Source organism: Salvelinus namaycush, chromosome 3 (genome assembly GCF_016432855.1).
Source record: "Salvelinus namaycush isolate Seneca chromosome 3, SaNama_1.0, whole genome shotgun sequence".
Classification (NCBI taxonomy): Eukaryota; Metazoa; Chordata; class Actinopteri; order Salmoniformes; family Salmonidae; genus Salvelinus; species Salvelinus namaycush.
In genome coordinates, this window is record NC_052309.1 from 26,664,842 (window position 1) to 26,691,895 (window position 27,054).

Here is a 27,054-nt window from a genome sequence, read left to right on the forward strand (position 1 = left end):
CTTAATTAAAAGTTAGAAACTGAGGCCTTGCCTTCCTTTCTGTCCAATTTGTGCCTCATTTTTAAAATGTTATGTAGATATATAATTTATTTTTTGTATACAATTACAATCCTACACAATTAAAACCCCTGTGCTGCTGATGTTAGCATACACAAATCAAATCTATGCAATCATCATGAACAACAATGCATATAATAATTTGTGTATTTTTAAATTTATTTTGAACCGTTATTTAACTGAGCATTCGAATAGGCAAGTCAGTTAAGAACAAATTCTTATATACAATGACGGCCTACACAGTCCAAACCCGGACAATGCTGGGCGAATTGTGCGCCACTTTATGGGACTCCCAATCACGGCCGGTTGTGATACAGCCTGGTTTTACATTATGGACATTGAATATGTTGAGTTTTAGTATTAAGAGGATGTGTTGGATGGTACATAGAGTCAGTACAAACTTTTGCGATTCAAACCATTACTTGAAAGTACTGTGTTGTACTTGTTTAAGACAACAACAAAAATATTGTATAATGAGTGTTATTAGTATTTTATGTTATTAATACTGTAATAATTAAATCTAATAAATGTTTTATCGAAAGACTTTTGGGATCATTGTTTCGAGGGTGCACATACAATATGTGGCTATTCAATCTTGAAATGGCAGTTTGAGATAGTCTTCAACATTGTCTGATATTTAAAAACCAAGGTAGCTCCAGACCACCTCCAAAACACTGCTTGCCTGAGTCCAAGTCTTGATTAGAATCATATGGGAATCCAAGCACAACCCAGCTTTCCCAGGGATTAAATGGAGCAGTAGCATGGCATCCTACCATGCAACACAACAGTTTGAAGGTAGTTTTAATATTAAAGGCAAAGTAAATATTTCTTCAACCCCTGACCTTACCAACAACTCACATGCAAGTAAGGCTGTATTGATTAATTTTGTCTACTACTGTCAAGTACTGTAATGTTTAAATGTTTTGTTTCACTAGAGTATTATTAAAACCTTTGGGAATGAAGATGAAGGTGTTCTTAAGGCATATTAATGGGATACACTTTCTGATCAGTGAGTGTAGTGTGTACGGTGAAAGTACACATAGGTTCTAGCCTATAGGGGTAGGCTCTACAAGTCTGAGACATTTCACACCACTATAATTATGAAACTTTTGAGTGACATAAGAATAGGCTACACACCTTTAAGATCATGTTTTGATGTTTCTTTGGGCAATAAATAATGTGTTTTAAACAAAAGCTTTTTGATCTTCATATTATTTAGATATAAATTTGTTTTTCTATTTACAATATTAAAACAATGTAACCTGAGATTAAAAAATATATTTTCAGGTTGAACACATTTTATTTACTACTTCCACTGAGTGTACAGGGTGTGCTCAGTCCGACTGACCTTGAATGACTGACCATCATGTGAGCACTATGGCTGGACAATGTCTGCTGGTTCACCCTAATTTGCAGTCTCCACCCAAAGATTTTATGTTAAAAGTAGTTGTTACTTCAAAATCTTAAAGGCCTAGTTCAGTCAAAAACATGATTTCCCTGTGTGTTATATATATTTCCACACTATGAGGTTGGAATAATACTGCGAAAAAAAATATGATAATGCACTTTTAGTGAAGGAGCTATTTGAAAAGAGCTGTTTTGGTGGGGTGGAGTTTTTGCCTGCCTGGTGTCATCACCAGGCGGTAAATTTGCTAATAGACCAATAAGAAAGAGAGTTCCAAATTCCACACCTCTCTGCCAATAACAGCTAGTTTTCAGTTTTCCCCTCCCCACTCAGACCACTCCCAGATAGTCCTAGAAAAATTATTGCTTGGTAAATTGCTCTTTGCTAAGAAGTTATATATATATATATATATATATATATACCATTTTAATAGAAAACAATAAACAATTTGATATTGAGATAAGAATGGCTGCATTGGACCTTTAATAGAAGAATCGCAATTCAGGCTAATGTTGTGTGCTGACAACCACCGACAACCTGGCTACAACAGGAGCGCTGCTGTCTCCTATGCCAGCCACAATGCAACATTTTCTATGATCATGGATAGGTCATGTCTAAGGAAAATGTATACATTGTTGATACAGTAATGAATTTGTTTATGCGGACAACTTTTCGTGCGCTATTGTATCATATTGAAACTCCTTTATGACTAATTATGCTACAGTAGTATCTAGTCTCGGTGAATGATTTCATGAATAATACATACATACCATGCAGCCGGAAGAAACATTTACGCGTGCATCATTTAGAGTGAGTACGGTATCGGGCGTGTCTCCCTCTTCTCTTTTACTTAAAAAAACTACTGTTAAGTGTACTAGGACGGAGGAACTACAATGAAAAACGATAGAAGTTAATTGATTTTTTGATTCAACAATACGGAATTTGACCATCATCTTTCAGATGTTTTCTGTGTGACGCTTTAGTAAGTAGCATACGCCTCTGCCAAATTACCCGATCTAACTTTTTAAAGGGAACTACCGTGATTTAGAAATTGTTTTAAACAACACGTAAATAGGCCTGTTAAAAAGGGCCTATGCGACATTTCAACGGGACCCTTCATTATTGTCTCACATTGCCAAATCTGCTCCTACGCTCGCATGCCAAGAGTTTAGTTTTTTCCCTAGAGTGTTTTGGAACTCTGTAACTACAATGGTGAAACTGGGATGAGTGGAGGCTATGACAAAAACTTTCCATAGGCTATAAAGGTGCTATGAAGAATTATGGCTTAAGCAGGGAAATCTTCTAGCTAGTCAGTCATTTTAATGACAAACTAGCTAGAATATAGAACCTTTTTAGAAAGTGTTGATTATGGTGTAATACATTAAGCAAATATCTGGCTGATCATAGATTTTGGTTCCATGGGAGTACTGGTTGTTTTACAATAATTATGGAGCCACCAGTTGTGTGAAAAGTACTCAATTGTCATACTTGAGTAAAAGTTAAGATACCTTAATAGAAAATGACTCAAGTGAAAGTCACCCAGTAAAATACTACTTGAGTAAAAGTCTAAAAGTAGTCCTATCTGGTTTTAAATGTACTTAAGTACAGTGTCAACAATTGTCATACTTGAGTAAAAGTAAAAAGTAAGAGTAAATGCTATAGATCAAACTCCTTATGTTAAGCAAACCAGACAGCAACATTTTGTTTTTATTTATTTATGGTCAGGGGCAGACTCCAACACTCAGACAATTTACAAATGCAGTATTTGTGTTTAGTGAGTCTGCCAGATCAGAGGCAGTAGGGATGACAACGTGTTATATTGATAGGTGTGTGTGAATTGCTGTTCTGCCTGAGCATTCGAATTGTAACTAGTACTTTTGGCTGTCTGGGAAAATATATGGGGGTAAAAAGTACATATTTTCTTTAGAAATGATACTCTGCATAGTAAGAGACTTGTAGGAGATGGTGATGCACATTCTGCCAATGCTTTCTCTCTCTCTCTCTCTCTCTCTCTCTCTCTCTCTCTCTCTCTCTCTCTCTGGATTGTGTTCCACCTGGAACCTGGTTGCCCTAGAAACAAATCTTGTCAGCCAATCGGATCCCTCAACCCACATGCATTTGCACACAAACTTCTTCTCTCTCATTGTGTCCCAGGCTTCTTATGTATCACACTGTCGATGATAAACCAGGTAAACACCACCAACACGTGATTGCTCTCTGTATTTGCTGTTTAAAGCTGTTATCTCTTATTTTTTTCCTCTTCAGCTCCTCAGTACCCACCCATATGTCATTGTGCACACATGATATTTAGCTGTTGACACTAGTCCCTCTATACCTGCTTGCTACTGTGGTGTGATCGGTGTGAACTGTCTGGTTTACTGCGGTGTCTGAGGCACTTGAGAGGTCCCAGGATTATATTTAGACACACTTGAAGCCCCAGTTTCTCCTAGTTCATAGATCAATTTTCCCATTATTTATTACTTAGCTGTGTTATGTATCCTTTACGGTACTGTACTTCCTACATAACGTGTCTGAAAAATTGTTCTCTGCCTTATTGGCACAGGCCTGAAATTAGTCTAAATGACTCTGTCATAGTGTTGTATAGTCCCGCTATTGGCCTGTAGTGGGACTCCAGCTAGATTTGAGAGTTTCTCAGTTATTTAACCATGTTTGCATTCCCCTCTCTCATAGAGAAAAACAATACTCCAACTAATCTTGCAAACAGTGTAGCCTCTGAAGAAATATTTTTGCAGTAGCAGTCCTAACTTAGACAAACTTCAACAACACTTTTGTTGAGACACCTGTGCTTTTAACTTTTTGGACACCATAGCTAGATGTCTTGAAGATTATGATGATGGACTGTGATTCATATTTAGTGCTTCTTTTCTGTGTGATAAAAGGGATAGACCACCATGGCCAGTCCAGCACCAGCATGCTGCAAAACCCCTTCCAGTCCAGAGGGGGGAGCGGCGGAGACCCAAAAGACAAAGCGCTTCATCACGGATAACTATGAGCTAAGCAAGGAAGAGCTAGATGGTCTCATGAAGGAAGGAGGTGAGGAAACACAGACATAAGTTGTTGATATAGCTTATACATTTTTTTATTCCCTCCATCCAAATACCTTTACATCACATCAGACTGATGACAGACTCCAGTTGTGGTGTTTTATTAATCTGTGATGATGGATTGCCCCCCCCCCCACAGAAGAAGAGCGTCCCTTCCTGGTGGTCCATCATCTGCTGGATGTAAAAGAGGCAGGTGTGCCTGTGTTATTGCCTGGGACCCAGGTCATCTGCAGAGTGGACAGCACTGAGAGATACACCACACGCTCCAAGGTGTGTGTGTGTGTGTGTGTGTGTGTGTGTGTGTGTGTGTGTGTGTGTGTGTGTGTGTGTGTGTGTGTGTGTGTGTGTGTGTGTGTGTGTGTGTGTGTGTGTGTGTGTGTGTGTGTGTGAACTGTAAATGTGTATATACAGTTGAAGTCGGACGTTTACATACACCTTAGCCAAATACATTTAAACTCAGTTTTTCACAATTCCCGACATTTAATCCTAGTAAAAATTCCCTGTCTTAGGTCAGTTAGGATCACAACTTTATTTTAAGAATGTGAAATGTCAGAATAATAGTAGAGAGAATGATTTATTTCAGCTGTTATTTCTTTCATCACATTCCCAGTGGGTCAGAAGTTTACATACACTCAATTAGTATTTGGTAGCATTGCCTTTAAATTGTTTAACTTGGGTCAAACGTTTCAGGCTTCCCACAATAAATTGGGTGAATTTTGGCCCATTTCTTCTGACAGAGCTGGTGTAACTGAGTCAGGTTTGTCGGCCTCCTTGCTCGCACATGCTTTTTCAGTTCTGCCCACAGATTTTCTATAGGATTGAGGTCAGGGCTTTGTGATGGCCACTCCAATACCTTGACTTTGTTGTCCTTAAGCCATTTTGCCACAACTTTGGAAGTATGCTTGGGGTCATTGTCCATGTGGAAGACCCGTTTGTGACCAATCTTTAACTTCCTGACTGATGTCTTGAGATGTTGCTTCAATATATCCACATACTTTTCCTCCTCATGATTCTATCTATTTTGTGAAGTGCACCAGTGCCTCCTGCAGCAAAGCACCCCCACAACATGATGCTGCTACCCCCGTGCTTCATGGTTGGGATGGTGTTCTTCAGCTTGCAAGCCTCCCCCTTTTTCCTCCAAACATAACGATGGTCATTATGGCCAAACAGTTCTATTTTTGTTCCATCAGACCAGAGGACATTTCTCCAAAAAGTACGATCTTTGTCCCCATGTGCAGTTGCAAAACGTAGTCTGGCTTTTTTATGGCGGTTTTGGAGCAGTGGCTTCTTTCTTGCTGAGCTGCCTTTCAGGTTATGTCGATATAGGACTCATTTTACTGTGGATATAGATAGTTTTGTACCTGTTTCCTCCAGCATCTTCACAAGGTCCTTTGCTGTTGTTCTGGGATTGATTTGCACTTTTCGACACCAAAGTACGTTCATCTCTAGGAGACAGAACGCTTCTCCTTCCTGAGCGGTATGACGGCTGCGTGGCCTCATGGTGTTTATACTTGCGTACTATTGTTTGTACAGATGAACATGGTAACTTCAGGCATTTGGAAATTGCTCCCAAGGATGAACCAGACTTGTGGAGGTCTACAATTTTTTTCTGAGCTCTTGGCTGATTTCTTTTGATTTTCCCATGATGTCAAGCAGAGGCACTGAGTGTGAAGGTAGGCCTTGAAATACATCCACAGGTACACCTCCAATTGACTCAAATTATGTCAATTAGCCTATCAGAAGCTTCTAAAGCCATGACATCATTTTCTGGAATTTTCCAAGCTGTTTAAAGGCACAGTCAACTTAGTGTATGTAAACTTCTGACCCACTGGAATTGTGATACAGTGAATGATAAGTGAAATAATCTGTCTGTCAACAATTGTTGGAAGAATTACTTGTGTCATGCACAAAGTAGATGTCCTAACCGACTTGCCAAAACTATAGTTTGTTAACATGACATTTGTGGAGTGGTTGAAAAACAAGTTTTAATGACTCCAACCTAAGTGTATGTAAACTTCTGACTTCAACTGTAGGTGTATGACATATACTGTATTCTCTGCTAGGTCAGTGTGTGCTCTCTGTACACTGTGAAGCTGACCCATGGCAAGTTCACCTGGACGGTCAAGAGGAAGTACAAGCACTTCCAGGAGCTGCATCGTGACCTCTACAAGCACAAGATGATGGCTCACTTCCTGCCTCTGGGAAGGTCAGAGTCAGAGCACCAATCAAAGCTCAGACATGCAAAGCAACCCATTATCTGAGTGGAGAGTAATTTGTTTAGAGGGGATGCAATTCAAATAAGAGTGAAGGCCTGTTTTCATTTCTGTATGAGTTTAAGAAGGAACATTTTTAGAATATTCAAATATTTCTTTTTAGATTTGCAGCCCAGAGAGCGCAGCTGAGGGCTATGACAGAGGAGATGCCAAGTCTACACGGCACTGAGAGGATGAGACAAACCTCCAGTAAACCGGTATCACTCTTACATTCATTGACCCACCCAAACTGTATACAGTATGCACAAAGATAGACTCTGATAAACACCATGGTACACACGCAGACAGAGACCCACACATAACTCAGTCTAACATAAAGGCTCACTCCACTGGGCACACCATGTCATTTCAACATGGAAATGTGGGTCATATTTGGTTGAGATGTTGATCAATGAGATTTCCACCTTTATGCACCCACCCACTCAAGACAGGCAGAAGTTTGTTGAATTCCCAATGTGTTATAACTTTGCTTTCAACCGTTGAAAAGCACAACAAAGTTCAAATGGGAATAAAATGTGCTTCATATAATAGCACAACTAAATGACCTGGATTGCAGTTGAGATTACATAAAAAGTACATACAGATGTAGGATCTTAATTTGAGCCAGTTTGCTACAGCAAGAAAATAATCTTGCAGCAACAGGAAATGTGAATTATTATGTGGATTATAATTCATGGAATTTTTTGTAGGGGTTGATACATTTTTCAGTAGGGCAAATCAAGTCATTTTAAAGTGGAAATTACATACCATTTAAGCCTTTTTAAACCTTGAACATACTACAAGTTTGCATTTCCTGCCGTGCAGAAAAATTGTGATCCTACATCTGTAGTGCAAAATTATGGACAGATTATTATAGGAATATTGTGAATATCTCCACAGACCTGCACATTTTGCATGATATCTTGAACATGCACAATGCACACCTTCTATGATTACATAAGACATTTATAGTTACAGTAATCTCAAAATGTGGCCATGGGTGTGTTACTCATTTTAAGGTTGAATAAAAATGGTTACATTAGTTTGTATCTTTTGTTCCACTGACTTAGTCTGGCTTTAATTCCAGTTTGTCTACAAATTAATAGTTTATATTTTGTATTCACGTCTCCATCTCAACCAAAAAAAGTTAAAGAATAGGACTAAATCAAATCAAACTTTAATTAAAGTGCATTTAAAGTTTGATTTTATTTAGTCCTATTCTTTAACATAGATTTATGGTTGAGATGGAGACATGAATCCAACATATTAATTAACAACTTGAAGATAAAATTTAAAAACAACCAAAGCTTGAAACCCTAGGCCTATACTGGTTTGTATATTTTTAGTTGAACCCTGAGTTGAATTGGAACAATAGTTGTTGATGACTTTGCAAATGCTATATAGGCCTAAATATTGATGATATATGACTTATAAAGTATGGTTACATTTTATTTTGCTCTGTTAAACTGACCCTTTGGAATGACGTCAATAGCAACAGGGAATCTATTTAGTTATTAAGAGATCGCTCATAGGACTGTTACCGTGACCGTATTACCGCCACACCGGCGGTCACGAGTCATGATGGCAGTCAAATTCCATGTGACCATTTACGGTAATTAGGCTTCTCCAAGCTCGGATGCTGCTGATGGTCATTAGTAGCCTACCAACCTTGCTAACTGCCTGGTACTCTGTAGTCTATTGCCCCTCTAATCACTGTGACCTCAATGCAAATGTAATCAAACACTTCATGAGAGCCCATGAGCTCATGTTGTGCAACATTTCTATAGGCTATGCAATTGCGTGAGAAAACAGAGTGATGGCCTCTATTAAAAAGAGGAGGATCCCATCAGCCTTCTACAGGCTAGGTCTAGTATATTTATTTCTCAGCCTTCCTAATATTGAGCACATTGCTTCTCTTTAAAACAGGATTATAGCCTACCTGGCTGGCATAAAAATTAACCACTGGAAAAGCGTCCTCCATTCGCTATTTAATTGCATAGCTGACGTATTTTTCCCCCCGGTGCCCCTGTTTTGAGATTGGATCATTATCATGCAGCTTTCTAAATCAAAACTAATTTCACACATATATTATTGAGTATACGTAAAGACAAGATTAAATCAAGAATAGTGTGATTTTTGTGACGTTTTCAAATCATAGTCACACACCTAATGTAGCCTAGCACATTGGACTATATGTTTTCATAAGGTTTGTATCACAACTAAAGTGACCAAATATCTTCTTCAAATTTAAGCACATTAATCCGGTTTACAACGGGTGTAGAGCCTAACTGGCATACATACGCAGCGCGTGAGTTTCAAGTTTGGGGAAGATAATTTTCAGCATAAAAATGCACCTTTATAATAAAAGATTACATGCATAATCACATTTGTGGTCACTTTGGATAATGGTGTTCTTTCGGACTATGGAATATTTCATTCTTGGACAGAATAGAATAACTAAACATTTGTACTATGGGGGATAGTAGATTGACATAGGCTAGTGCTTTTGCTGTTCGTTAGGCCTACTCATCTTGTTGACTGACAAAAAGTAAATGTGGACAGTTCTTCCAATATCTTAAATATGCACCTCTGAATTGGAAAAGGACGCGTGCGGTTGCATCCACAATATGTCTGTCTTCACTAGTAGCCTGTGAGAAAGACCCGATCACTTGACTGAGAACCATGAGAGGTGCTTCTGGACGCAGCCGGGAGAAGGATATTCTAATTATTATATTCAGCCCAAGGGCACAATGGCCACTGGCCGCAAAAGGCATGGATTTTTTTAGGGTGCATTATGGCCACGCAAAGGGTATGCAGTCGGGAAATTCAAGGCATTATCAAGTGCTTGTCAAATTGTGAATGAGAGACCGATGACGTGTGTACAGCCTGCGCAAAAAAACAACGCATAGCTCATGCCTTACATGCAACTTTTTTCAAATCATCATTAGAGTCGCATCATGCAGCCTTAGAATGTATTAAAGATCAAAACATATAGCCCAACATTTTTATCACAACTAAAGTTACATAATTAACTCTAAATTAAGCATATAGGAGGACCTGTTTCTTTGTTAACCGCTCAACACAGAATAGTCGCATGTACGCACTCCCTCAAATCATTTGGAGAAAATATCCTTTCTATTTTATTCAGCTGTGTTCATTTGTATTCTTCATACTTTAAAACAATATAAAATAATGCCACGGAATTCTAAACAAATCGTGTCTGCTAAATGAACTAGTGTAGCCCACAGCCATATGGCATAGTCAGATTAGGGCCTAGCATAAGGACAATGCAGAATATGTTTTCTGTTCTTCTGAAATAGACTACATTTTCTTCATATTGTATTTATTAGACTTTTTTCAAATGTAGATGTTCCAAAGGTCTGCATCAGTGGCTTGTAGGCTATGCGTGGGATCCAGAAGATGTTAAATGCGTTTATGTAATGACCGCCATATCCCTAATCGCTCAATAATAATTCTGCCGATAATTCCAAAAAATATGTAATCTTTATTTAACCTTTCATAACTAAGTCACTTAAGAACAAATTCTTATTTACAATGACTGCCTACCCCGGCCAAACCTGGACGACGCTGGGCCAATTGTGCACCACCCTACGGGACTCCCAATCACAGCCGGATGTGATACAGCCTGGAATCGAACCAGGGACTGTAGTGACGCCTCTTGCACTGAGATGCAGTGCCTTAGACCGCTGCGCCACTCGGGAGCACATTGGTAACACATTGGTAGTAGTGACAAATGTCATAGCTAAGCAGGGCTGGGATTGGTTAAACCCTGGATGGGAGACCAAATGGACAGCTTTAGGTAGATCAATTATCCTAGGATAATGATAGTGAATATAACGTTGAAGATCTGACGGTATTTCAAGGTACAAATAGACAAACCTTTTATAAGATATGTTCTATGTTGAAAATTGGTTAACCAATGATGATGTAAGTTTGTACTGTTAGGTGACCTAAACTGGGATATGCTTAACACCCCGGCCGTCCTACAATCTAAGCTAGATGCCCTCAATCTCACACAAATCATCAAGGAACCTACTAGGTATATCCCTAAATCCGTAACCATGGGCACCCTCTTAGATATCATCCTGACCAACCTGCCCTCTAAATACACCTCTGCTGTCTTCAACCAGGATCTCAGCGATCACTGCCTCATTGCCTGCGTGCGTACTGGGTCCGCGGTCAAATGACCACCCCTCATTACTGTCAAACGCTCCCTAAAACACTTCAGCCAGCAGGCCTTTCTAATCGATCTGGCCCGGGTATCCTGAAAGGATTGACCTCATCACGTCAGTAGAGAGTGCCTGGTTGCTCTTCAAAAGTGCTTTCCTCTCCATCTTAAATAAGCATGCCCCATTCAAAAAATGTTGAACTAAGAACAGATATAGCCCTTGGTTCACCCCAGACTTGACTGCCCTTGACCAGCACAAAAACATCCTGTGGCGTTCTGCATTAGTATCGAATAGCCCCCGCGATATGCAACTTTTCAGGGAAGTCAGGAACCAATATACTCAGTCAGTTAGGAAAGCTAAGGCTAGCTTTTTCAAACAGAAATTTGCATCCTGTAGCACTAATTCCAAAAAGTTTTGGGACACTGTGAAGTCCATGGAGAATAAGAGCACCTCCTCCCAGCTGCCCACTGCACTGAGGATAGGAAACAATGTCACCACCAACAAATCTACGACAATCGATCATTTCAATAAGCATTTTTCCACGGCTGGCCATGCTTTCCACCGGGCTACCCCTACCCTGGCCAACATCTCAGCACCCCCTGCCGCAACTTGCCCAAACCCTCCCTCCTGCTTCTCCTTCACCCAAAACCAGACAGCTGATGTTCTGAAAGAACTGCAAAATCTGGATCCCTACAAATCAGCTGGGCTAGACAATCTGGACCCTCTCGTTCTAAAATCACCCTCCGAAATTGTTGCAACCCCTTTTACTAGCCAATTCAACCTCTCTTTCGTATCGTCTGAGATCCCCAAAGATTGGATAGCTGCCGCGGTCATCCCCCTCTTCAAAGGGGAAGACACTCTAGACCCAAACTGTTACAGACCTATATCCATCCTGCCTGGCCTTTCTAAAATCTTCGAAGCCAAGTTAATAAACAGATCACCGACCATTTCGAATCCCACCGTACCTTCTCCACTATGCAATTTGGTTTCTGAGCTGGTCATGGGTGCACCTCAGCCACGCTCAAGGTCCTAAACGATATCATAACCGCCATTGATAAAAGACAGTACTTTGCAGCTGTCTTCATGGACCTGGCCAAGGCTTTCGACTCTGTCAATCACCGCATTCTTATCGGCAGACTCAATAGCCTTGGCTTCTCAAATGATTGCCTCGCCTGGTTCACCAACTACTTCTCAGAGTTCAGTGTGTCAAATCGGAGGGCCTGTTGTCCGGACTTCTGGCAGTCTCTATGGGGGTGCCACAGGGTTCAATTCTCAGGCCGACTCTTTTCTCTGTATATATCAATGATGTCGCTCTTTCTGCTGGTGATTCTCTGATTCACCACTACGCAGACGACACCATTCTGTATACATTTTGTCCTTCTTTGGACACTGTGCAAACAAACCTCTAAACGAGCTTCAACGCCATACAACACTCCTTCCATGGCCTCCAACTGCTTTTAAATGCTAGTAAAACTAAGTGCATGCTCTTCAACCGGTTGCTGCCCGCACCCTCCCGCCCGACTAGTATCACTACTCTGGACGGTTCTGACCTAGAATATGTGGACAACTACAAATACCTAGGTGTCTGGTTAGACTGTAAACTCTCCTTCCAGACTCACATTAAGCATCTCCAATCCAAAATGAAATCTAGAATCGGCTTCCTATTTCGCAACAAAGCCTCACTCATGCTGCCAAACATACCCTCATAAAACTAACCATCCTACCGATCCTACCGAACTTGTTTTTCAACCACTCCACAAATGTCATGTTAACAAACTATAGTTTTGGCAAGTCGGTTAGGACATCTACTTTGTGCATGACACAAGTAATTTTTCCAACAATTGTTGACAGACAGATTATTTCACTTATCATTCACTGTATCACAATTCCAGTGGGTCAGAAGTTTACATACACTAAGTTGACTGTGCCTTTAAACAGCTTGGAAAGTTCCAGAAAATGATGTCATGGCTTTAGAAGCTTCTGATAGGCTAACTGACATCATTGAGTCAATTGTAGGTGTACCTGTGGATGTATTTCAAGGCCTACCTTCAAACTCAGTGCCTCTGCTTGACATCATGGGAAAATCAAAAGAAATCAGCCAAGACCTCAGAAACAAATTGTAGATCTCCACAAGTCTGGTTCATCCTTGGGAGCAATTTCCAAATGCCTGAAGGTACCACGTTCATCTGTACAAACAATAGTACGCAAATATAAACACCATGGGACCACGCAGCCGTCATACCGCTCAGGAAGGAGAAGCGTTCTGTCTCCGAGAGATGAACGTACTTTGGTGCGAAAAGTGCAAATCAATCCCAGAACAACAGCAAAGGACCCTGTGAAGATGCTGGAGGAAACAGGTACAAAACTATCTATATCCACAGTAGAACGAGTCCTATATCGACATGACCTGAAAGGCCGCTCAGCAAGGAAGAAGCCACTGCTCCAAAACCGCCATTAAAAAAAGCCAAACTACGGTTTGCAACTGCACATGGGGACAAAGATCCTACTTTTTGTAGAAATGTCCTCTGGTCTGATGTAACAAAAATAGAACTGTTTGGCCATAATGACCATCGTTATGTTTGGAGGAAAAAGGGGAAGGCTTGCAAGCTGAAGAACACCATCCAAACCGTGAAGCACGGGGGGTAGCAGCATCATGTTGTGGGGATGCTTTGCTGAAGGAGGGACTGGTGCACTTCACAAAATAGATAGCATCATGAGGGCGGAAATATATGTGGATCTATTGAAGCAACATCTCAAGACATCAGTCAGGAAGTTAAAGCTTGGTCGCTAATGGGTCTTCCAAATGGACAATATCCCCAAGCATACTTCCAAAGTTGTGGCAAAATGGCTTAAGGACAACAAAGTCAAGGTATTGGAGTGGCCATCACAAAGCCATGACCTTAATCCTATAGAAAATTTGTGGGCAGAACTGAAAAAGCGTGTGTGAGCAAGGAGGCCTACAAACCTGACTCAGTTACACCAGCTCTGTCAGAAGGAATGGGCCAACATTCACCCAATTTATTGTGGGAAGCTTGTGGAAGGCTACCTGACACGTTTGACCCAAGTTAAGTAATTTAAAGGCAATGCTACCAAATACTAATTGAGTGTATGTAAACTTCTGACCCACTGGGAATGTGATGAAAGAAATAAAAGCTGTAATAAATCATTCTCTCTACTATTATTCTGAAATTTCACATTCTTAAAATAAAGTGGTGATCCTAACTGACCTAAGACAGGGAATTTTTACTAGGATTAAATGTCAGGAATTGTGAAAAACTGAGTTTAAATGTATTTGGCTGAGGTATATGTAAACTTCCAACTTCAACTGTATGTATATTCTATATATACACTGCTCAAAAAAATAAAGGGAACACTTAAACAACACAATGTAACTCCAAGTCAATCACACTTCTGTGAAATCAAACTGTCCACTTAGGAAGCAACACTGATTGACAATAAATTTCACATGCTGTTGTGCAAATGGAATAGACAAAAGGTGGAAATTATAGGCAATTAGTAAGACACCCCCAAAAAAGGAATGGTTCTGCAGGTGGTGACCACACACCACTTCTCAGTTCCTATGCTTCCTGGCTGATGTTTTGGTCACTTTTGAATGCTGGCGGTGCTTTCACTCTAGTGGTAGCATGAGACGGAGTCTACAACCCACACAAGTGGCTCAGGTAGTGCAGTTCATCCAGGATGGCACATCAATGCGAGCTGTGGCAAAAAGGTTTGTTGTGTCTGTCAGCGTAGTGTCCAGAGCATGGAGGCACTACCAGGAGACAGGCCAGTACATCAGGAGACGTGGAGGAGGCCGTAGGAGGGCAACAACCCAGCAGCAGGACCGCTACCTCCGCCTTTGTGCAAGGAGGTGCACTGCCAGAGCCCTGCAAAATGACCTCCAGCAGGCCACAAATGTGCATGTGTCTGCTCAAACGGTCAGAAACAGACTCCATGAGGGTGGTATGAGGGCCCGACATCCACAGGTGGGGGTTGTGCTTACAGCCCAGCACCGTGTAGGACGTTTGGCATTTGCCAGAGAACACCAAGATTGGCAAATTCGCCACTGGCGCCCTGTGCTCTTCACAGATGAAAGCAGGTTCACACTGAGCACATGTGACAGACGTGACAGAGTCTGGAGACGCCGTGGAGAACGTTCTGCTGCCTGCAACATCCTCCAGCATGACCGGTTTGGCGGTGGGTCAGTCATGGTGTGGGGTGGCATTTCTTTGTGGGGCCGCACAGCCCTCCATGTGCTCGCCAGAGGTAGCCTGACTGCCATTAGGTACCGAGATGAGATCCTCAGACCCCTTGTGAGACCATATGCTGACACATGCACATTTGTGGCCTGCTGGAGGTCATTTTGCAGGGCTCTGGCAGTGCACCTCCTTGCACAAAGGCGGAGGTAGCGGTCCTGCTGCTGGGTTGTTGCCCTCCTACGGCCTCCTCCACGTCTCCTGATGTACTGGCCTGTCTCCTGGTAGCGCCTCCATGCTCTGGACACTACGCTGACAGACACAGCAAACCTTTTTGCCACAGCTCGCATTGATGTGCCATCCTGGATGAACTGCACTACCTGAGCCACTTGTGTGGGTTGTAGACTCCGTCTCATGCTACCACTAGAGTGAAAGCACCGCCAGCATTCAAAAGTGACCAAAACATCAGCCAGGAAGCATAGGAACTGAGAAGTGGTGTGTGGTCACCACCTGCAGAACCATTCCTTTTTTGGGGGTGTCTTACTAATTGCCTATAATTTCCACCTTTTGTCTATTCCATTTGCACAACAGCATGTGAAATTTATTGTCAATCAGTGTTGCTTCCTAAGTGGACAGTTTGATTTCATAGAAGTGTGATTGACTTGGAGTTACATTGTGTTGTTTAAGTGTTCCCTTTATTTTTTTGAGCAGTGTATATACTTTTTTTCCTTCTCAGAACCCCCTGCGGCCTAGTAGGCTATAAGTCCTGATTTCTGATTTCTCTGTTATAGAAATACCTTGAAAAATATCTAAATGGCCTCCTGGAGAATTCCTTTTGTAAGAACTTCCACGGCATGGTGAGTGAAGATGACACACACACACCAATTATCATTCAGTGTCAGGATGTGCTGTCATCAATGTCTATCTTGTTCTGATTCCAGCTGGAATTCCTTGATGTCAGTGCTCTCTCTTTTGTCAGTGAGCTTGGACCCAAAGGCCTGTAAGCAATATTAATAGTCTATGAGAGTGTGTGATGGTATACGAGAAAGTGAGAGTGAGTGTTATTCACTATATTTTAATGCGACTAATTCTATGTCCGTGTGAGCAATGTGAGTGATGTCATTGTATTTCAGGGAGGGTTCCATCTTCAAAAGGTCAGGAGGTCATCGTATCCAGGGGCTGAACTGTATTGGTCATCACCAGTTCTGCTTCCGCTGGTCAAAGCGCTGGCTGGTGGTCAAGGACTCCTTCCTGCTCTATATGAACCGGGAAAATGGGGTCGTCTGCTTTGTACTGGTCTTTGACCCAGAGTTCAAAGTTCAAGTGGGCCGTGCATACACTGATACCAAGTATGGGGTCTGTATTCAGAACTTCAACAGGTAAGTCCACAGTGGTGTCCAAAATGTTATTATCTATTTGTAGGCAGACACCCATAAAAGTGTACACTCAAATACAGATCACACTTGTGAAGTACACATTTGTATACCTAATTGTTTATTTATGAGTCAATCCCTAGCTGTGTGTGTATTCGTGCAGGCAGGTAGAGGAGAGTGTGGTAAATTGAGATTTCTTTTTACATTCCGCATCACTATGTCAAGGGGAATACAGTATGTGACCCACCTCCTTGATTCAGTCCTATATAGCAAAATTTGAATTTGTTTTTTTACATTGGATAAAAGTAGAGACTCAGAGATAGAACATTGTATATCATACACTGCAGTAGAGGAACAATGGGAAAGTAATTCTGCTTTGAAAGTTGATAAACGTGTAACACTACTTTTGAGAAAATGTTGTGTTACACCAACTGGAGAGCTCTTATTTTTCTACACCCATTCAGCATCATTATCACCCATATAAGCCTTAGCCCCACCCATCTTAAGGGTTCACGTGTGAGGCCATGTACTTAACAGAGTGAGTAAGTTATTGTAGTAAACAACCAAAGATTAAGTCTAAAAGTGGTGAAAGTAGTAGAAAAAAGTATTAGTACAAATATACTTTATCTAGTCCTTGTTCTATATCCTATTCTGACTTTGGTGCAGGTCATGTTGTTCTTCACGTTACCATCTCTGGTAAACACACACTAAATAAAATCAAATCTAAGTAGTCCATCACAACTTCTTCCCACTGATCTTTGTCTATAGCGCCTGTTAAATTCAGCAGTAGCAACACTTTTTCAGTTCTTCATGATATCTTAAAAAAAATCCTTGGTAGAAAGGATTATCTACACATAATGAGCAACTCGTGTTATAAACAGAAGCATGCTACATGGCAGACCAATCCGAACTCATGTCCAGCCCATCCATTATCTCAGCCAATCATGGCTAGCAGGAAGGTTCCTGTCTTTTTTCGTTGTCAAACCAACTAGGCTTGTAATTCATTATTTTAAATTTAATTTATTTACATATGGCATACATGTTTGTTATTAAGGCAAATGACAGTCCACATGTTCGAGAAGGCATTTCTCCCACAGAACTTATTTTGATAAAAAAAATAAAAAATAAACGTTAAAATGCCTCTCCTGTGTAGTAGTGACGTGCAACATACACATAGATTCCTGGAACGTGTCACATACAGTAATATTTCTAACAAAGATATCTACATATATTTCAGGATGTTGTGTATCCCTGGAAATAATCTGAATTCATATAAACATAACCGTTTTGAAAACATAGCTTGTCCAAAAGAAGTGGTCTCTTGACACAACTTGGGGTAAGTTGAGAATGGGACAGGGTAAGTTGAGTCACCTTGGGGTATGTGGTTGATGGTGTCCTGTGACAGTGGGTAATGGTGCTGATAGGTCAACGTTTAATTAATTAATGTGGTGTATTGTATATCTTAAATGTATGCCTAAATTCAGATATAGATCTTTCTGTTCAATATCACTTACTCTTCCATTTCTTGACCAGTTGTCTGGGACAGGGATGTTTCAATGTGTCAATTAGTAGGCAAGTTCTCTGCATTTGAGGCTACAAAGCCCATGAAACTGGTCCACAAGATTCTTGATATGTTTAGGAAGTTCAGACTCCATGTCGTCAGATAAGACCTTGTGTGCCTCTGCTACTCTATCATAGCCTCATTCGCACAGGTACATGTTCATTTTGGTTTTTGTCATTGAACCTCTTCTGTCATTCAGTCTATTTTTTTCATCCCTTGCTGCTGCTCAAATGGACTTCCTCCTTTCTCACTTCTTCCTTCGCTGCTCTCTCAAGAATCTCAAGGGGGGCTAGACCCCTGCTTGTTTTATGTGTGTATACAGGGGGCATGAAGATGTCTGCTATGTAACAATAAAATATGCATCTTGAGTTCATACATGACACATTGCAAAAAGACCATGCATATTATGCACGAAACTGACTAAACGTGATGATAAAATGTATGGGCTATGGTGGAGATTGGCTCAACTTACCCCATGGCCATTGGCATAACTTACCCCAAAGCAAATATGTTGACTATATTAGCCCACACAGCTACAAGGATACACTTTCATGCTAGGTTTAGGACCTCATATTTTAGCTTATAGTCTCAACTGATGTATAAAACATTATTTAAACTATCTACTTTGGTTTACATACAAGCATCATGAAACCTATAACACAATAAATTAATTTGACTTTGTGAAAATCAGTTTTTTGGACCTAACTTGCTTACCACTTTCCCCATATGGCTTCTTACTTCACAGACTCTATGAAATGATGAACTCTTCCTAAATATTTGGCCACATGATTATTTTTGTGTATGGTTTTCTAGAAACAATTAGGGTGGCTCAAATAATTATTTGGTTCAACATACCCCACTCTCCCCTATTGCCTCGCTGTGTTGCCTCATATGTGTATGTGTGTTCTTACATGAGCGTTGTATGTGTGTTTTAGGAATCTGGTCATCAAGTGTAACAGCTACAGACAGGCTCACTGGTGGAGCCATGAGATCAACAGGCTGGCTGAGCCTTGTGAATTCCTCCAGGTCCAACGCTTTGGGGGCTTTGCCCCACCACGGGAGAACACACTCACTAAATGGTCAGATGTGTGTGTGTGTGTGTATTACTTCACATTAGATGATGATATGGTATTTGTACATACTGTATACATCCATAGATTTGTGCTCCCTTAACCTGAATGTAATGTCTCTGTTTATGAATTGGTTGTATTAAAGGTATGTAAATGGCAGTGGCTACTTTGCAGACCTGGCTGATGCTCTGGAGCAGGCCAAGGAGGAGATCTTCATCACAGACTGGTGGTGAGGAGCAGAGCTAGCACAATCGAAATAGAATAGAACGTTATATTATTATACAGTATATCTTTATGGCTAGTAGGAATACTCTGTGTTCCAAGTTTCATGTCACTTATGTCAATTACAGTGAGTGGTTATCCAGAGCCCTATACGGTATACTGTATACATGGCTCTGCTATGCCGTTAGCTAAATTAGAGCATACAGCAAACAAAACAAATATTTGATTTCACTCTCTCAATAACAACGGAGACCACTTTTTCCAACATTTATTAGGTTTGTTTCTAATTTTACTGTAAACAGCAGGACAGAGTGTAAATATGTACATTGTTAATATTGCATGGTGAATATTTATTTCCCTCCCTCCCTCCAAGGCTCAGCCCAGAGGTTTTCCTGAAGAGGCCAGCTACAGGAACATACTGGCGCCTGGACCAGATCCTCAAACGCAAAGCAGTACGGATTTACTTCCCACCTTTCTCCTGACAACATATGTCTATAGTCTCTCTTATACCTGTCCTCCTCCCTCCTCTCATCTGAAAGCACTGAAGGTTAATCCCTTCCCAGCCAGCACATAATGTTCTCAGAACCATTTGTTTCTTAGAGCTTGGTGAGAGCGTAGTTATCCTATTGGTTATTTTGCATACAACCTTCCCCAACTTTATGGGAATGGTGCAGGATAATTGCTTGGCTTTGGAACATTCTCAGCACATGTAAGGAACTTCACACAAAAAATACATTATTTACGTGGTATTTCATTTAACAGAACGTTTTCCAAAAGTTCAAACATGGTTACATTTAATAAAATTTTTGTTAATGTGTTCTAGGGACGTTCTCCAAATGGTTTGACATTGGGAATGTTCTCAAATAGTTCAGAGAATGTCAAGAAACAATGTTCTTCTGTGGGAATTTCAGTACTTAACAGATCATTCCACCACACAAGTTCCCATGTGGTTCTATTTTATGTCATATTTTTACCACATTCTGGGAATGTTCTAAAAAATTATGTGACTTAAGTGATGTTCCCAGAACATTCAGAGAATGTATGGTTGGTTCTCTTTTATGCAGGTTCTTGGCAATATTATGGAAATGTTCCGAAAATGTATCGTACCCATTACTCTCAATAAGCTCTACATTTCGTTAACTGAACATGAAGAAAACCTTCCATAAAAAACACAATAAAACTTTAGGAACATTCAGAGAACATAAAAAAAAAAAAAAAAAAGTTAACCCAAAGTAAGCTAGCAGGGTTATTAAGTCTTAATGAAACATTCAGTGAAAGTTATTAAAAAACCTCTAAATAACCTAAAAATGTAGTTCTTAGAGTCAATAATAACCATAACAAAACTTTCACAACATTTAGAGAATGTTCTCAGAATGTTATTTAATTACCTACAAATAACCTATATTTTCAGATCTCAGAATAAAAAAATAAAACCTCCCAGGAAAACGTTCAATGAACTTGAGTAAAGCTTTCTGCAAACCTCCCTGCAACTTAAAAATAAACAATCCCAGAACAGGTAAAATTTTCACTTCTGTTCTCAGAATGTTTAAAAAAACGTTCAGTTTTACCTGTCAGGAAACGTATGGCTTTGTTCCCACAACCAATTTGAAACCAAAAACATACTTTCCAGCAACATCCAAGGAGCCAAATGTTCTAGCTGGGTCCTTTCCTCCTTCCCACCTTTTGTGTATATCCATCCTTTCTTTTATCTGTGCAGGAACAAGGTGTCAAAGTGTGTGTGCTCCTGTACAAGGAGGTGGAGATGGCACTGGGTATAAACAGTGGCCACAGCAAGAAGACACTGATGGACATGCACCCCAACATCAAGGTCTGTCTGAGACACTAATCTCTGCTCTGCAATCAGGTGGTGCTATACACCTCATAAACCAACCCACATAGCATCATCATGCTTTCATTGCTGGTGTTATATTGTGTCATTATTCAAAAAACGTTATTAGATTTGTGTCCTTAGCTTCACTGATGTCTCTCCAACAGGTGATGCGACACCCCAACCACATGTCTGCTGTGGTATTTTTCTGGGCCCATCATGAGAAGATGGTGGCCATCGACCAATCAGTGGCTTTCGTTGGAGGCTTGGACCTGGCCTTTGGGAGGTGGGACGACAGCCAGTACCGGTTGACTGATACAGTTCCCACGGAGACAGCCAATCACATCTCTGAAGAAGTGCCAAAGGCTCCAATTTCTGAGCCAGAGGTGATACATCTCAAGACAAAGTCAAGATGAATCTTTCTTTCTCTTTGTCCTGTGTTGTTCTGATAATCCATAGTTCATATTGTTACCTGGTGTTAAGCAGTGACTTCATTGCCAGACTGTCCTATTCTGCCTCCTAGGCAGCTGATTCAGGTGACCAGGTGGATGGGTCAAACTCAGCCCAGGATCCAAAGCCTCTAGAGCCGGAAGAGGTCAATTCTGAGGATCTGAAGAACAACACCCAGCTGTGGCTTGGCAAGGACTACAGCAACTTCATCAAGAGAGACTGGGTCCAACTGGACCGCCCATTTGAAGGTACAGTATACACATTATACCCCCATTCATAACACCCACTACCACTCTCTCTGTCACTTACTAACATACACACACACACACCGGAGGGATAATCCTTCATTTTAATGTGTTTTGTTTCCCCAGACAACATTGACCGCACTGAGGTGCCCCGTATGCCGTGGCGTGACCTGTCTGCTGCCCTCCATGGCAAAGCTGCCAGGGACGTGGCCCGCCACTTCATCCAGCGCTGGAACTTTGCCAAGGTCAGAGGTCAAATGAGAGGTTCCTAAGGATCTTTCTTTCATGGCTTTACTTGGATGTACGTACACTACTTCTAAACTAGGTTCCAAAGGACAACCCCAGACAAAAATAGGGTTATGTGAGAGAGACATCTGGCTCTTATTGTCTTTGTTTTGTCTGCCTACAGATCTTTAAGTACAAGAACATTAGAAGCACGTTTTTCCCCTGCCTTCTGCCCAAGTCTCACAGTACTGCTGATGCACTGCCATTCACTGTGCCTGGCTCTGGGAAGGCCTCCGTGCAGGTACACATGCTCACACATAAGAGTGAACAAACTCACTCGGACACATACAAGCTCACAGAAATGTCTCTCATTCTCCTTTTTTTGATGATCAATTGTTTATTGATTTTCATTTTCTCCTCTCTTTCTCTCAGGTGTTGCGTTCTGTGGATCGCTGGTCAGCTGGAACTTGTGACAACTCTATCCTCAATGCCTACATCCATACCATCGAGAACAGTGAACACTACATCTACATCGAGGTAACTCTGCTACCAGCACACTACATACATTATATACACATTATTTAATTGCACCCATTTACCAGACTCAGTCTCTTACCAGACTCATTGCACCAATTTACCAGAGTCAAACCCATGCTAATTTATGCCATATCTATCTTCTCTACCTATCTGTTTGATTGCTGTAAAAGCATAGAAATCAACCAGGAGACGAGGTTGTTTTTTGTAATGCAAGACGGTATTCAGTGCCCTGACCTCCCCCATGCTGTCTTGTGACTGTATCTCTGTACTAAAGTCAACTTGGAGCTCAAGGTTGCGATAACGGCAGTCCCCTATGCCTTCACAGTCCACATGGTCCTATCAAGTCCAATTGAATGTATGGGTTGTGGTATAAATTCTCAAATTTCACCCTCTCTGCTCTCAGAACCAGTTCTTCATCAGCTGTGCTGATGGGAAGAACGTGCACAATGGCATCGGTGACGCAATCGTGAAGAGGATACTACGTGCACACAGGTGTGGTTCTACCACCATGTCTCTCGCTTTGTCTGTCTGGGTTTAATCAGTCAGCACAGGGCTGGGTTTACTGTATAACATGATTTTACTGGACTGATCATCACACTGGGTTATACACAGGGGTGAAAGTAGAATTAATTTCTTCCTGGTTCGGGACCTCCTATATGTGCTCGCGCCCAATCATAAAATTACATACAGAATCCCTATTCATTCAATAGCACCTCTGTGGGCCTAGTCGTAAATGCTTGTCATTTAACTTTTAAAAAGTATTACCTTTTATTGTGGCATAAACAATCAATCATGATGTTTTCATCTGATTGTCAAAGTAGTCACGTCAAAGGACTCCTTCACTAGGCTCCCCGCGCACCTTCATCCACTCACAACATATTTCCAGCCTCCAAACAAAGTGGTGAATGAAAAGAGACATCTGTTATACAAAACACCAAAAAGTGTCATGACATTTGGCGATTGTCATTAGGCCAGAATTTATGAGTCTACTGCTGTCCACGTAGATCTCCGTGTCGGCCACTGAACTCTGCCTTGGCAAAATCTCAGTGTTCATGTCTAACCACATTGCATTTTGAACTGTAGGCTATACCACCCGTTTTCAAGTCCATTCTCAAATTGTTCATGCCTCTGACATGCGGTAATGATAAAAAGTGGTGTGATAGCTTACAGTTTGATTTACATTTTGTTTTAATTAATGTGATAGGCTCATGTTTTACCGGTATGGCGTACCCGCACTATTCATTTTGCCGGGACGCCATACCAGACCGTACCTACTTACTTTCACACCTGGTTATACATGTTTTATACTTGCTTGTCAGTTGATGGTCTGTATCGAGTCAAGTTAAATAATCATGATTCAATATTGTTAATGTCACATACCACATTGTTGCCAATGTTTTTAAATTTCTTAAATGTTTTATTTAACCTTTATTTGAACAGGGAAGACATATTGAGACCTAGTTCTCTTTTCCAAATGCGCCCTGTATAATATAAATATATACAATATATATATATATATATATATATATATACATACATACATACATACATACATACATACATACATACATACATACATACATACATACAGTGGGGAGAACAAGTATTTGATACACTGCCGATTTTGCAGGTTTTCCTACTTACAAAGCATGTAGAGGTCTGTAATTTTTTATCATAGGTACACTTCAACTGTGAGAGACGGAATCTAAAACAAAAATCCAGAAAATCACATTGTATGATTTTTAAGTAATTAATTAGCATTTTATTGCATGACATAAGTATTTGATACATCAGAAAAGCAGAACTTAATATTTGGTACAATGTGGAAACGTAAGGAGGTTGTTGGCCAAGATCTCGCGATGCATGGCCCCATCCAAAAATCGAGCTTTTTGGTCTAAACTCCACTTGCTGTGTTTGGAGGAAGAAGAAGGATGAGTACAACCCCAAGAACACCATCCCAACCGTGAAGCATGGAGGTGGAAACATCATTCTTTGGGGATGCTTTTCTGCAAAGGGGACAGGACGACTGCACCGTATTGAGGGGAGGATGGATGGGGCCATGCATCGCGAGATCTTGGCCAACAACCTCCTTCCCTCAGTAAGAGCATTGAAGATGGGTCGTGGCTGGGTCTTCCACCATGACAATGACCCAAAACACACAGCCAGGGCAACTAAGGAGTGGCTCCATAAGAAGCATCTCAAGGTCCTGGAGTGGCCTAGCCAGTCTCCAGACCTGAACCCAATAGAACATCTTTGGAGGGAGCTGAAAGTCCGTATTGCCCAGCGACAGCCCCGAAACCTGAAGGATCTGGAGAAGGTCTGTATGGAGGAGTGGGCCAAAATCCCTGCTGCAGTGTGTGCAAAACTGGTCAAGAACTACAGGAAACGTATGATCTCTGTAATTGCAAACAAAGGTTTCTGTACCAAATATTAAGTTCTGCTTTTCTGATGTATCAAATACTTATGTCATGCAATAAAATGCAAATGAATTACTTAAAAATCATACAATGTGATTTTCTGGATTTTTGTTTTAGATTCCGTCTCTCACAGTTGAAGTGTACCTATGATAAACATTACAGACCTCTACATGCTTTGTAAGTAGGAAAACCTGCAAAATCGGCAGTGTATCAAATACTTGTTCTCCCCACTGTATATATACTGTAGATGAAGTTTACAATTTAACAGATTGACCAATGCGGTTTATATAAATGTAGAAAAAATCTACCCGTGGTTCACCTTTATGTACAGTACCAGTCAAAAGTTTGGACACACCTACTCATTCAAGGGTTTTTCTTTATTTTTTACAATTTTCTACATTGTAGAATAACATCAAAACTATGAAATAACACACATGGAATCATGTAGTAACCAAAAAAGTGTTCAACAAATCAAAATATATTTTATATGTGAGATTCTTCAAATAGCCACCCTTTGCCTTGATGACAGCTTTGCACACTATTGGCATTCTCTCAACCAGCTTCATGAGGAATGTTTTTCCAACAGTCTTGAAGGAGTTCCCAAATATGCTGAGCACTTGTTGGCTGCTTTTCCTTCACTCTGCGGTCCAACTCATCCCAAACCATCTCAATTGGGTTGAGGTCGGGTGATTGTGGAGACCTGGTAATCTGATGCAGCACTCCATCTCCTTCTTGGTCAAATAGCCCTTAAACAACCTGGAGGTGTGTGTTGGGTCATTGTCCTGTTGAAAAACAAATGATAGTCCCACTAAGCGCAAACCAAATGGGATGGCGTATCGGTGCAGGATGCTGTGGTAGCCATGCTGGTTAAGTGTGCCTTGAATTCTAAATAAATCACACATGCAGAGATCATCCGTTCACCTACTCTGTGTCTCTCAAAAACACGGCGGTTGGAACCAAAATTCTCAAATTTGGACTCATCAGACCAAAGGACAGATTTCCACCAGTCCATTGCTCGTGTTTCTTGGCCCAAGCAAGTCTCTTCTTCTTATTGGTGTCCTTTAGTAGTCGTTTATTTGCAGCAGTTCAACCATGAAGGCCTGATTCACATGGTCTCCTCTGAACAGTTGATGTTGAGATGTGTCTGTTACTTGAACTCTGTGAAGTATTTATTTGGGCTGCAATCTGAGGTGCAGTTATCTCTAATAAACATATCCTCTGCAGCTGAGGTAACTCTGGGTCTTCCTTTCCTGTGGCGGTCCTCATGAGAGCCAGTTTCATCATAGCGCTTGATGGTTTTTGCGACTGCACTTGAAAAAACTTTAAAAGTTCTTGCCATTTTCCGCATTTTTTGTCATTTTTATTTTTATTTCACCTTTATTTAACCAGGTAGGCTAGTTGAGAACAAGTTCTCATTTACAACTGCGACCTGGCCAAGATAAAGCAAAGCAGTGCGACACAAACAACAACACAGAGTTACACATGGAATAAACAAACATACAGTCAATAATACAATAGAGAAAGTCTATATACAGTGTGTGCAAATGAGGTAGGATAAGGGGGGTGGGGCGCGTGCTGCGGGTGGGTTGACTGAACTTCATGTCTTAAAGTAATGATGGACTGTCGTTTCTCTTTGCTATTTGAGCTAGTTCTGGCAAAATATGAACTTGGTCTTTTACCAATTAGGGCTATCTTCTGTATACCACCCCTACCTTGTCACAACACAACTGATTAGCTCAAACGCATTAAGAAGTAAAGACATTCCACAAATTAATTTTTAACAAGGCACACCGGTTAATTGAAATGCACTCCAGGTGACTACCTTATGAAGCTGGTTGAGAGAATGCCAAGAGTGTGCAAAGCTGTCATCGAGGCAAAGGGTGGCTGCTTTGAAGAATCTCAAATCTAAAAAAATGTTTGACACTTTTTTGCTTAATACACGATTCCGTCTGTGTTTTTTT

At 40.9% G+C, this 27,054-nt stretch overlaps 1 protein-coding gene across 1 annotated transcript in view; it reads left to right on the plus strand.

Moving 5' to 3' along the window:
- Window positions 1–2,335: 2,335 nt before the first annotated feature.
- Window positions 2,336–27,054, plus strand: part of LOC120045146 (phospholipase D2-like) — a 31,385-nt gene continuing 6,666 nt past the window's right edge. Inside the window, exons 1-18 of the mRNA XM_038990067.1 lie at window positions 2,336–2,444; window positions 4,363–4,516; window positions 4,667–4,797; window positions 6,591–6,733; window positions 6,904–6,997; window positions 15,957–16,022; window positions 16,107–16,165; window positions 16,299–16,544; window positions 19,035–19,178; window positions 19,315–19,398; window positions 19,765–19,843; window positions 21,109–21,219; window positions 21,387–21,605; window positions 21,743–21,917; window positions 22,041–22,159; window positions 22,324–22,440; window positions 22,572–22,676; window positions 23,080–23,168. Of these exons, the coding sequence (XP_038845995.1) occupies window positions 4,375–4,516; window positions 4,667–4,797; window positions 6,591–6,733; window positions 6,904–6,997; window positions 15,957–16,022; window positions 16,107–16,165; window positions 16,299–16,544; window positions 19,035–19,178; window positions 19,315–19,398; window positions 19,765–19,843; window positions 21,109–21,219; window positions 21,387–21,605; window positions 21,743–21,917; window positions 22,041–22,159; window positions 22,324–22,440; window positions 22,572–22,676; window positions 23,080–23,168 (2,123 nt within the window). The 5' untranslated portion in view covers window positions 2,336–2,444; window positions 4,363–4,374. The remainder of the gene's footprint in view (window positions 2,445–4,362; window positions 4,517–4,666; window positions 4,798–6,590; window positions 6,734–6,903; window positions 6,998–15,956; window positions 16,023–16,106; window positions 16,166–16,298; window positions 16,545–19,034; window positions 19,179–19,314; window positions 19,399–19,764; window positions 19,844–21,108; window positions 21,220–21,386; window positions 21,606–21,742; window positions 21,918–22,040; window positions 22,160–22,323; window positions 22,441–22,571; window positions 22,677–23,079; window positions 23,169–27,054) is intronic.